At 39.7% G+C, this 12,572-nt stretch overlaps 2 protein-coding genes across 2 annotated transcripts in view; one reads left to right on the top strand and one right to left on the bottom strand.

Moving 5' to 3' along the window:
* Window positions 1–6,731, top strand: part of Cd96 (CD96 molecule) — a 32,380-nt gene extending 25,649 nt beyond the window's left edge. The window contains 2 exon segments of the mRNA XM_019208348.1: window positions 3,825–3,880; window positions 6,603–6,731. Coding sequence (XP_019063893.1) covers window positions 3,825–3,880; window positions 6,603–6,731 — 185 coding nt within the window.
* Window positions 6,732–9,395: 2,664 nt separating this feature from the next.
* On the bottom strand, window positions 9,396–11,128 carry Zbed2 (zinc finger BED-type containing 2). Its single transcript, XM_033768060.1, is given in 5 exon segments — window positions 9,396–9,573; window positions 9,575–9,779; window positions 9,782–9,851; window positions 10,765–10,821; window positions 11,108–11,128. Coding segments are annotated over 5 exon segments (531 nt in total).
* Between the last annotated feature and the right edge of the window lie 1,444 nt (window positions 11,129–12,572).

Consider the following 12,572-nt stretch of genomic DNA (forward strand, 5'->3'; position numbering starts at 1 on the left):
CTTAATCAGTTTTGGTTTGAAGTTTGCTTTGTCTGAGAATAAGATTGCTACCTCTGCTTTTTTCTAGGCTCCTGTCACATGGAGAATTGTTTTCCAATCTTTCACTTTTAGTCTATGGGCTTCTTTTTGCACTAGGTGTGTTTCTTGTATAGCACATATTGTTGGATTTTGCTTCTTAATCCATTCTGCCAATCTGTTTCTCTTGATTGGTGAATTGAGGCCATTGACATTGATAGTTATAACTGATATGTTCTGACTTATTATTGTCATGTTATTGTCCTTTTGTTGACTCTTTTTTTATTGTTTTGTCCTCTCCTATTAGTTTCTTGCCTTGGCTATTTGATTTGCTCTGTTGGGCCTCCTAGTGCTGTAATCTTCATTGTCTTTTTCTAGGATATTGTTTAAAATTCTTTGCAGTGCTGGTTTAGTATTCATGAAGTTTCTCAAGTTTTCTTTGTCATGGAAGTATCTTATTTCCCTATCCATTTTGAAAGAGAGTTTTGCAGGATACATCAGTCTTGGTTGTAGGTTGTTTTCTTTTAGGACTTGAAATACCTCATTCCAGGCTCTCCTTGACCTGAGGGTTTGTGTTGAAAAGTCTGCTGTGATTCTGATGGGCTTTCCTTTGCATGTGATTTGTTTCTTTTCTCTTACTGCTTGTAGTATTTTGTTCTTCTGTTGGGTTTCTGGGATCTTGATTATTATATGTCTAGGTGTAGATTTTTTTGATCATGGCTAGTTGGTGTCCTATATGCCTCACTTATCTGTATGTCTAATTCTTCCCCTTCAGTTTGGGAAGTTTTCTGTCATTAATTCTGTGAACAGGTTTTTAAGACATTTGCATTTTCTTCTGGTACTTCATGGATTCCTATCAGTCTTATATTGTTTTTCTTTGCATCATCTAGGAGTTGTTGGATTGATTTCTCATGGTCCCTTACTGTTTTTAAGAGACCTCTCTTTTCATGGTCACTGTCTGCTATCCTATCTTCATATCTGAGATTCTATCTTCGCAATCTTTTATTCTGTTGCATATGCTTTCAATACAGTTTTTAATCCCCTGTATATCTGTTTGAATCTGTTTAATGGATTCCATTTCTTCCCTATGTTGGACATTCATTGCTTCCATTTCTTTCTTATGCTGGGCCTTCATGGCTTCTATTATGATCCTAAGCTCATCTATATTTTTTGTCAGTTTCTTTTCTGGAGTCTCGAATCATGTCTTTCATTTTGCTCACCATCTCTATGGTTATCTGGGAAATAATTTCTGTTTTGAATTTTTCTAGAGCTTGATTGATCAGTTTTTTTACTTCTTGTGCTGTGAGTTCTGAGGGTCCTGGAGGTTCACTATCTGATTTTTCATCCTCCTTTGCCTACTGTTTGCCATTGGTGGTCTTGAAGTCTGTTTCTGTGGCTTGCTTAAGTGTTTTCTCATCTTTATTTTTGCTGTTGGGTTGCCCTTGATTCTATCTCTGGGTCATTAAATCTTCCTGATATCATTGTGTGTCAGTTTTTGATTCTCTAATGACTTATAGACATTCTCATTGTCATAACTGAGAAAACAATTCATCAAATCAATCCCTTTCCTTTATCCCTATTGATACAATCAGGAACATAATAGGATCAATCCCCACCCTTTATAGCCTGCCATGCCTCTACAGAGTGCGTCCAAGGACTGGCTCAGTCAGGGGATCTAATAGAGGGAGGTGGGGGGCAATGGTGCTCAATGGTGCCTGTGTGGCTAACCTCCATTGTCAGAGCCAATCAGTGGCACCCGCTGGAAATGGCATGGCTCCAGAGCAGGCCCGTAGTTTCGGGCTGGACTGTGCAGCAGAGGTGGCTCTCCACAATGATCTCTTTAGTGACCAAAATACTTTCCACTGATCTTGAATGATTCTCACTCCTTTACATCTGACTCTTATCACCCAGCTAGTTCTACCCCTCTGTCTCTACATTTATCTTGCTGCTTCTCTGAAGCCCTGAGTGGACACTTAGAGAGACTCTGCCTGCTTATTTCAATGCAGGTGGCAGAACCACTGGGCTTAATCCCCGGCCTTCCTGTTTATTTCATGAGATTTTCCCCAACTATGGCATTTTTATTTAGTAAATGGGCTGGGTAGGTTGTGTTTGGATAGCGTTTCATCCAAGCTTTGATCTGTTTATAGGTATCACCTGAATGTACATCACAGTGGCCCTAACACAGAGGTATAATACATGCTGTATAAGAACTTACCTTGAGTCCATTTGTGATTCCCCATATTGAATGAGCCAAAACTACAACATAAAAATTAAATATCCAAATGTATAACCTATCCATTTTCCATTACCTAAAACACTCATCTATTCCTCTAGACAATGCCTCCTCACCTAGCTTGCCCTTTGGTACAGACCAGCTCTTTGCCACTTCCTATATCCCCCTCACTTGTCTTCACTTGTCACCTTTGCTCATTTTGTGACTTCACTCCACTTGGCAGGGAGCTACCTTCCATCACAAGTTTCCTTTCCCCATTCATAAGCTGAAAATTTGATTGTCCCAAGCCTCAAAGCAACACTGTCTCTTTTGATCAGTTCTGCCAAGTTTTAGTAACCATTGTTTCAAGTCTTTCATTTTACTTGTACGTGTCTGCTAGTAGAGTGTCGGAAATATCCTCCCTCTCTTGAGAGCTTTAGGATTATATATTGGTTTGCTTTCACCTGAAAGAAAACATAGCAACAAGATTTTGAGTTGATTTATTTGAGATGTCATCTTGGGAAACAAGAGGAGTGAGAAACTGAATCTAAATAATAACATGTGCATGATTAAAACAGTTACCACCATAGTAATAGAAATCAATTCCATTGGATACACTGGCTCATAGCATAGAACACATTAGAGCTATCTCAAATTAAGAGCAATAAAGACAGAATATTTAGCTACCAAATCCCATCTGTTATCACTACTTACTCCTTTTAGTTTTTCCTTTTGATGTACTGAGTGTGTTCTTATCATCCCAATGAATCCTCAAACAAAGCACTTGTGCCTAGCAAGACTGTTCAGTGTGTAAAAGGCAATGCTTTGCAGATGTAGCAGACACAGACAGCATCTGGGAAAAGAAGTCATTATGCTCTTTCCACTGGCTTACAGAAGGCTCTTCCTGCTGTGCTCAAGAATTTACTCGAAGTCACTTCAGTTTAACATGATATATTCAATATTCACTTGGTGCTGGGCACTAGGTACTGGAGATGCAGTGATGGGTAACATACTCTGGCTTTGAGATACTTACAATCTACTGGGACAACAAAATTGTGGAACTATCTCTTGCTATATTTCTAGTGAAAACAAACAAATATCATGTCTTTTTCTGGCTCTTTTCCAGGTCCTGAAAAATCACACTTTATTTCTTGGTCTTCAGGCACATAGAAGACTCTTCTTTCCCCACCATCTGCCCCTGCAATCCTCCCATTCCAGTCTCACTCGGTTCACCACTGATCATCACTCCAGTTTTAGTCACCTATTGCATCTTCCAAGGCCTTTTATCCCAATGGTCAAGTTAGAAGCTTTTCTTAAAAGTTTTCTTCAAATCCAACATGGTCTCAATCACTGTATTCATCTCAATGTATTATAACTTCTAGTTTATCTATTTGCATTTTCCATAAAAATGTAAATTTCAGTGAAGTAGTTTGTCCACTTCTGTTTCCTGGTTATAGCATGGAGTGGTTGTTTAATAAATATCTGATGGGTAGTTAGTCTTGCTCTCAGAGCACATGCATGCATGTGCACACACACACACACAGCACATAGTTAGGACTGCATTTAGTCCACTAACTGTGTTTTATTTGTCTTTAAGCTAAGCCAGAAATTGCCATGATTATGGAAAACAAAACCATAGATGTCTGGGGAAAGGTGAGTCACCCTAAAGCCTTTGAAAATCTACAGTGTTATGTATCAAAGTGTGTCAAATTATATACCTCCCAAAAATATTCTTGCAAAGGACTTTGCTCCTTAGTCCTTAGCCAATTAATTGCTGATAGAGATGAAAGGAAGATGAGCTGATTCTAGAAACGAAATGGGTATCCTTACTTTGACTTAAGGGTCTCAGAAAGTGTGATCTGCATCCATAGTCCTTAAATTTCCTAGAAAAACAAATTCAATTGCTTATACTTCTCCTTAATAAAAAAAAAATGAGAGGAAAGTAGGACAGAAAGCAGTGTGAATCCTGGTGTAAGAATGAGTGTTTTGTTCAGCTGACATTTGATTTGTTGTAATCCATTTCTTGCACCAACTTTCTCATTATTTTTATTTCAAAGTGACAAGAAAAAATGTGCCCTGCTGTACTTTCTCAGAACTCTGGCTATTTCTCTGACAGCAAGAGGGAGCCAGGAGTAAAAAGAAAGTAAACTAGTACCCTCTGACTTCTGAGTAGTTCCAAGCTTCCAGCCAGTGGGATCTGGACCTCTTCCTAGCTCCTGCCCTTGCTGGTTGTAATCTTGAGCAAATTTTATCACATCTTTTAGTTAGTTTTTCCAAATATATGAAGTATCAATAAGAGCATCTACACATTTTTTAAGAATAAAATTAATGTATGAAAAATTCTTAGGGTAGTGTATGGCATATATTGTAATACGATTTCTGGTTCTGATAGATATCAGTCATGTAATCTTACCACTGCGTACAAATCATGGTTCAGACTTTGTGGAATGGTTTTGGATGACTGTGCTTTCTCCAAGTATCTATCTTTTATCAACTGCATGTGTTAGTCTCTTTGATAACTACTATGTTCTGGTATGTAGAAATGTAGGCTTTTTGCTCTGCTCCAATTAATTTCTAAATTTATTATGGACTTTATTTCAACAGCTTAAATAAAACAAATAATCCACTGCTGTAATTTTGGGTAGATGTCTTTGTTTCTTAAAGGATCCCTTATACCTCCTTAGTGCCAGTATTTACAGGCCATTAAGACTTAAATCTAGAATGTCCTTCAAAAGTCTCAGGTGTTCAGAGGTGGGGCATGGGGAAGGAGCACTACAGTACTCATCAGTGAAGTCCAGAGCTAAATATGCTAAATAGAGCTAAATAGGATGCAAGGTCTGGTTGAAAGAGGCCAGTCAAGGGCCTCTTTCCTCCTTGACTCCTCCCTTCCCTCTCTGCTTCTTGGCTGCCGTGGTTTGAATAACTTCTGCACCACACCCCTCTGCCATCCTGTTTCTACCTTGAAACCAGCTGACTACACACTGAAACTATGAACAGAAAAAGGAAGAAATCCTGCCTTAATTTGTGGGTATTTTGTCCCAAAGACAGATAATATGAGCTTAATCCAGATATAAAAACCCATCAATTGGGGCCAAAGTTAACAGTTATTTTTAAAAAGATTTTGCCTTTCAAGGTATACATCACAAAATTTCCTTTTCTGTATGCAAGTTTTCATAGGTGCTGACTGGGAAAATTGAAGAACATTCTTCCTAGGGAATTCATACATAATCTTTCTCCAACTCCACATCACCAGCTACGTGGCATGGCTTGTCTACAAATATTTTCAGATCTTGCCAAACATTAGTAACTCTTCACTCTACTATTCTTCTAAGAGCTGCTGCATCTTTAGAGACTCATTACCTCTTCGGAGCCCTTTCACGTATTTTTATCTTGTGGGCTTCCAAGAAACCTCTGAAGGACAGGGATTTATCTTAGTGGCACTGCGCCTGTCTCACAAGCTCAAGGTCCTGAGTTTGATCCTTGGTACCAGGTTGGGAGGGAAGCCTGTAAAAGAGGTAGAGCACCTGTCATTTTACAGAAGAGAAATTTGAGCCTGAAAAGTCCGAAAAAATTGGCTGAGTTGCTAATGAAAGGCAGGCTTGGGGTGCATATTTAGCATGTCCACATTCAGAGAAGATGGAATAAGGAAAGGACATCATTCTTAAGGGTCACATAGCACTAATATAAAATCTTAATTCAACCACTTACTAGCTATATATCCTCAACAAGCATTAGCTTCCATAAGCTTCAGTTTACTAATCTCTAAAACTGAGGTAACGAATGCTCCATGGAGTCCTGAGGAAAATCGAATTTATACACCATTCTGGAGCACATGTCACATAATAGATGTCTCAGGGATTTTTTTTCCCTACCCATTATTTGTCACTCACTCCCTTTCACCCATTCCTTCCTAAGCACATATATGCATTAATCTGTTGTGTGAATGATTCTAGGAGAAAGTGTGGGATAATGAAAGAAACAGCATAGATTTTGTAATTAGATAGAGCTAACTTTAATTATTTTTAATACATTTTGCAATACTGGGGATTACGCACAGTGCCTTCACACTGGCCTGCATCCCTAACCCTTTTTAAATTTTGAGGCACTTTCTCACTGAGTCACTAAGTTGCCCAGGCTGGGCTTGAGTTTATCATCCTCCTGCCTCATGACATCCAGCTTAAATTTTCTTCATGACTTCTTAAGTGGAGCCCTGGGAACTTTAGTTCCTTAACTTCCTTATCAATGAATGGGGGTGGTGATTCTAACTTCCTGATGATGGTGAAAGGATCAGATGAGAGAAATGTATGCAAAGCACCTACTGTTTGGCAACCATAGTATTTCTTAAGTAATTTCCTGCACCCACTTCATTCCCTAGAAATTAACTGAGCGAACATGTGCATATTGGCTGTTTTACCTGTGGATATGTGTTTACTGCTCAGCCACTTTCAGTGCTGGATTGTGCTGGGGACTCAGGCAGTTGAGACCTGTGGTGCAGTTTTGTTAAACTTCTCAAGTTTATGACTAATTTGGTTTTTCTACAAAATAGTTGATCTACAATTGTTCTAACAATGATGCCTTTCCAACTTGAATATATCAGGGATAGAGAAGAAAAGTATCTCCTCTGTGAGGATCATAGTCTTACTTGTTCTTGAGGGCAAGACTTCTCCAGGGCTCTCACACACAGCACACACTGTTTTCCTGTAGTTCAGCTGAGAAGAGAGTCCTTCACCTAAAGCCCAAAGCCCACCAACCTGCAACTCATGCATCAGAGTAAAAGATGCTGGGCCAGAGAGCTCCTAGTCCATACCTATATCATAAGAAGGCATGAGAGAGATGAATAAAAACTTCAGAGTTTATACAATAGTTCAGGCTTTCCAAAGCCACATATGTCACTCTTTATGCTTGCATTCTGTGCTTTAACCCATCCTGTTCTTGTCACTTACTGTTTTTTTTAAGTTTGACAAAAATTAAGGGAAGAAATCTAAAGAAAATAAAATGACATGAAACACAAGAAACAAAAACAGTTTGAAGTTATGATACCTAAAGAGAAAGAGACTGCCCAATTAGAAGGAAAAAAAGCCATGTAAAACAGATACTATATTATTTGGTTTTGGTTTTACAAAACTTTCCCTATGGATTCTTGACCTTCTTACATTCCATTCCAATATGTGTGGGTTTGGTTTTGTTTTTAAGAGACTGGGAATGACAGCCTCTTGTATTCTTAAGCCTCTTTTGTGGCACAGAATGACTATAACTAAATGGCCAGGTGCATGACTCTCAGCCATCATGGTTTGCACTAGAGAGCACCTGGGTTTTCTGCATGGATGGAGAAGGTGCTCAGAGGCGCTCCCGACTCTGTGAGGAAACCACATGGGAAATGAAATCTGTTTTTAGCAGGGATTTCCCAGGGTGAGGGGGAAAGAGCATTATAGACCTGTAGAGTGGTCTGTGTTTTTAATAAGTCTGATGATGTTTGGATTACTGTTTGTTCCACAAACATCTCACAGGGACTACAGGTCTAGTTCTTAAACTACCTTACAACTCTAAGAAGCAGTTAGAATGAACCATGTACCAGGTAAGACATCACATTTATACCAGGTCTCATAAATTTCGGGGAGGTTGATGCCCATAAATTATTGGCTATCGAGAAGATAATAGGACATGTCTTCATCTTTTCCTGTGTTCCCCAACTCTCTCCTCAATATTCTACTCCCAACTCATTTAAAAAGCAAAAGTGCTAGAGGAATCTTCCAAAAGTCCACTCTTGCACAATGGCCAGATGACTATCCAGTTTAACTTTTCTATTCCTAAATGAACATTTTAGGCATATTCTTAGTCACTCATAAAATTGTTCTCTCTTTATGGATTATTAGGCTCTTTTTCTTCAAAGCATCTGTGAACATTTAAAGTTGAATGGAATGTTTTTAATCGGAGAACAATGGACTACTGTGCAGTTAGCATTTCAGAGGAGTCACAAGTAAAATCCAAAACATGCTTTTCAAACCAGGCTTGCTGGCTCACACCTGTAATCCCAGCTCTCAGGAGGCTGAGGCAGGAGGATCAATGTGAATTCGAAACCAGCCTGGGCTACACTGTGAGTTCCAGGTTAGTCGCAACTACATAGTGAGACCCTGTCTCAACAACCCCCCAAAAATAAATAAATAAACAAAACCTGCTTTTCAAATGAAGACTGGTATGTAATTAAAAAACAAAACTAAGTTACTTCACGAAGAGGCAGTCATGATCTTTTTTATTTCATGGTGAACTTCGAGACTACTGAGTCTCTTTCCCATTTTCACGCTGCTTCTCTGTTTTTTCCTTTTTAATCACTGTTTATTAGGTCTCCTTACTTACCCTCATCCCTCTATCTTCTTTTTCTGAGTTTCTTTTATGTCATCCTCACTACCTCCTCCATATTAACAGAGCATAATGTGAAATTAGACTCATTTAGAAATACTTGGGAGCAAATTTTTATGTTCTTTATTCTTAATGTTTAAACCATGTGCATTGAAAAGTCTTTGACTTCTCACCATGCTAATTACATACTAATTACATACAACACTAATTATGTGTTGGATTGTTGGAAAAACTTACAGACTACAGATAGACTATATTGGGAAAATAGCTTTGATCTGAGCAGACTGTAAAACACTTCAACAGTAGAGAAAAGATATATCATAAGTTCCAAAGAGCTGGATCACTCAGAGCAAGATTCACATTCAGGTCTCCAATCCCGTCCAATAACAGTACAAATAGATCTGACCCCGGAAGGCTGTGCTTTGCTAGTTTTGAGGTCTCTGCAAGTCACTGGTCACATAGGTGTATTTCAGTTCTATGCCCAGCCTCAGCTATGGAAACCTTGCCCTCCCCAAACCAACCACTAGGCACAAATGCTGTTGTCTTTACAATGTGACAAGTTCTGCTCATCCTAGCAAAACAAGCTTTATCTTTGATTAACATAATGCAGTTTTGTCCAATGGTCAGCAAACACTAGGAAGCCTGTAAATAAGCATTTGTTCAACTAATCTGCTGAAATTAATTTACAAGATGCACTTTTTTCTTAAGAACAAATTTTCACTAAATTACTTTGCTTGATATTTGAGCTGGCAAAAGTGAGTGTTTTCATAATGGACACTGTATGCACAATTTAAACAAAATGGAAAGGTTGTTACACTGCAGACAGGTCCTTCTCTTGCTGGCGTGCTGCCTTCTCAGCCCTCACCTTCCACTTCATCTCCAGTGTGGCTCTTTCCATCTCTTCCAGGACTTGCTCCCTCCTCTGCACAGCCCTCTCTCGCCATTCCACCGTCCTCTCCCTCCTCAGCACATCCTTTTCCCTCTGGCTTGCCCACTTGCTCCAGGAGCCTACCTCAGTCACCCTCAATGACCACAGGGAGATGGGTTGCCTGGGGCCGTGGGTCCTGGCCCTGCCCTGCCTGGCTGTGACCACTCTTCTCCAGCTCCTCTCTGTGCATGCTTTTCAGATGCTTCCAAAGGGCGGCGGTGCTCACGTTGATCCCTGGGCCACGGCTCACCTGCTTGCCACACAGGCATATGGGTTGGGGTGATTACCAGCACAAGCAGGGGCCAGATGGAAATATTCCCATGCTTCAGAGAACCGGGTCTGTTGTGGGGCCCCAGGGTGGGCGTGGTACTCACAAGCTGTCCAGCCAGGTCTGCGGGCCCACTGATCTCTTCCTCCTGCTGCATTTGTAAGTCTCTTTTGGCTTGCACCTCACTTACATCCTCTTCATCCTATTCCCACCTCACGGGGTCTCCTTTTCCACACAATCCTTAGATTGTACCTAGATATATGCAAAATGTTTTTAGTGAAGTCACAAGATGAATGTGCATTTGGGGAAAGACTGGGCCAAAGGTCAGCCACACTTGCTGCTGTGATATTTTCTCCTTTCTGGTTCACTGGAGAGTTTGGGTGTATCCCATCCAAGCAAAATGGCCTATGACTACGTTCTTTCTATGCTCCAGGTACTTACTGATCCCTCCTCGACTAGGCCACAGAGACAAACATTACTTCCTGTTGCAGAGGCATCCCTGCCCAATAATTACAGGGCTCTTCAGAGAACTCAGTGCTCTCTGCATTAGTCACTGCCACAGGTATTTTTAAAAACTGAAAGCTTTAGGTTCTCTCTTGGTTCTCTCTCTTGTTGTTTGCACTGTTTCTGTGCTGCTTGTTACCTACACACTGCATTCTGGAGACAGAACAAAGAATCTCCAGGTTCAGCCTGCTCAGGACTCTCAGAGCTGGGACCTCATTGGGCCTTCCTCAGAAGGTAAAATCAAATGTACAGATGCTGATAGAAGAGAAACTCTTGCTTCCTAAAAGCAGCAAGCAGTCCAGAGACTGCAAAGCCTCCCAGGACCTGAATAAGACAGTCTCCCATTTTGCCCTAGAAAGCTCCTTCTAAAGCTGTGATTCTGAAAACTCCAAACAGCAGGCCCAGCAGTTGTCAGGAGGAGGATCTAGGATGTGCAGACGAGAATGGGGCAAAGCACATCTTCACAGACACTCACGGTACTTCCCGGGTGTCCACTGCAAGAAGCTCATTACACTCCATCTTCCCCAGCACAATCACCTGCAAAGGCAACAGCCAACAAAACCGTCTTGAAGCACCTTATACCAGATGTTTGGCTTATTCACTCCATTTTAGATATGAATAAATAAACAAAAACTTGCATTTCTAAAACAGTCTCATTGCTCTCTTTTTCCTGATCATTCTCTTAAAGAATATTTTTATGAAGCTTTGCCACTCTGAACCCTTCTGTAAATCCTCCCTCTAGCTGCAAGTGAGTACTTACCAGAAAGGCTCTCAACCTGTCTGTGTTCTCTCTGGTGCAGAGTGAATATACTCATGCACTTACTGGATGACTATCAGCTGGCATCTACCCCAGGACAAGGACACCTCCAGCTTCCAGTTTCCTCCCACTTCCAGAAGAGTTTTGCTTCCAAGTAGGTGTGTCTGTGCCTTTTTTCTGCAGCACATAGACGCAAATGTAAACCTCTTCTCTACCCGCTCTACCACCAAAACAAGGTGTTCCTGGCAAATGCCATGCAAGCTCCTACAAGTCTTAGTTCTATTTCCCATGGCTAGATTATCTGGTCTCCAAAGAGGCCATGTTGATGAGTTCCTCACAACTTTGCAACATAGATCCCCAAGAAAATGCAGGCCTGCCTGTATCTTCCCTGTCCATAATCTGTGACTGTTTTCTAAATTATTCTCAGATTTTGCTCTATTATATATTCTTATACAACTGTCCAAAGACTTTTTGGCACCTACTACATAATGTGTTATTTTTCACTTATTCTTTAAGTACTTAGAATAATGTGTTGGAAAAAAACAATTACATGACTTGTCTCTTTGCAACATGCACAAGAATAAGTGAAAGTTTTTTTACTTTTCAGCCAAGGAGCATGTGTGTATATATATATTCATGTACAACTATATTCTTATGCATATTTACTATACTTTATATTTTTGTGATTTCACATGTTTTTCTTCTCGCTCATTTAAACCAGGTAGAAGTTCACCAGTAAAAACAGCTCTGCTCACTCATTAGACCATATATGCTTGATATTTTGTGCTTGACTTCAAGTTGAACTACTTTAGTCTGTGGCTTTTTAATTTTAGAGTTTGGGAGGACTTTAGAACAATGGTCATATCCCCAAACCAAATTTCAGAACATAAAATCTGGAGATAGTGTAGAATATTTGAAATTTGTACCATTCCAGGAAAACTGAGGCCCCAAAATCCACAAAAGTCAAATCCTTTCAACTATTTTTAGAAGTTGATAAAAGTTTTCTTCAGTAAGCCACTTATCTTTGCAAAATGATGAAACCTCCTCTTGTTCCTGATATTACCATATTGTCATCTTTTGGGTAGTTACTGAAGGTGATGGAAATTAGTCATGAGGCTGGTTAAAGGCAATGAATGCAATACAAACCTTCAAAGCTTATTTTTTAACTGTTCATTTCCTATGTCTTTATATTCCTTCCTGACCAACTAGACATAAAATCAATCTTTGGCATCTTAGCGGATAAAACAAACTGGACTCTCTTTCCTTTGTTTAATAAGAGTGTGTTTGGGGATTCTAGTTTTTATTTTTCGGGAAAGAAAATATATAATTTTTAATTTCTACATCCCTGCCCTATGCATCTGTCCCCATTATCTGGAAAAATAAATATTGACTGAGTGGAAATATTGAGAGCTACCTACTCTGTTAGATATGACAGATAACCTCCTTTTTTAAAAATTGAGTATAATGGTACTTTTTAGGTATACAGTAAAGTTACATTCATCATTGGGATCTTGTACCTTTACATGACAGG

Source organism: Fukomys damarensis, unplaced genomic scaffold, assembly GCF_012274545.1.
Source record: "Fukomys damarensis isolate Sample0158 unplaced genomic scaffold, DMR_v1.0_HiC HiC_scaffold_24, whole genome shotgun sequence".
Lineage (NCBI taxonomy): Eukaryota > Metazoa > Chordata > Mammalia > Rodentia > Bathyergidae > Fukomys > Fukomys damarensis.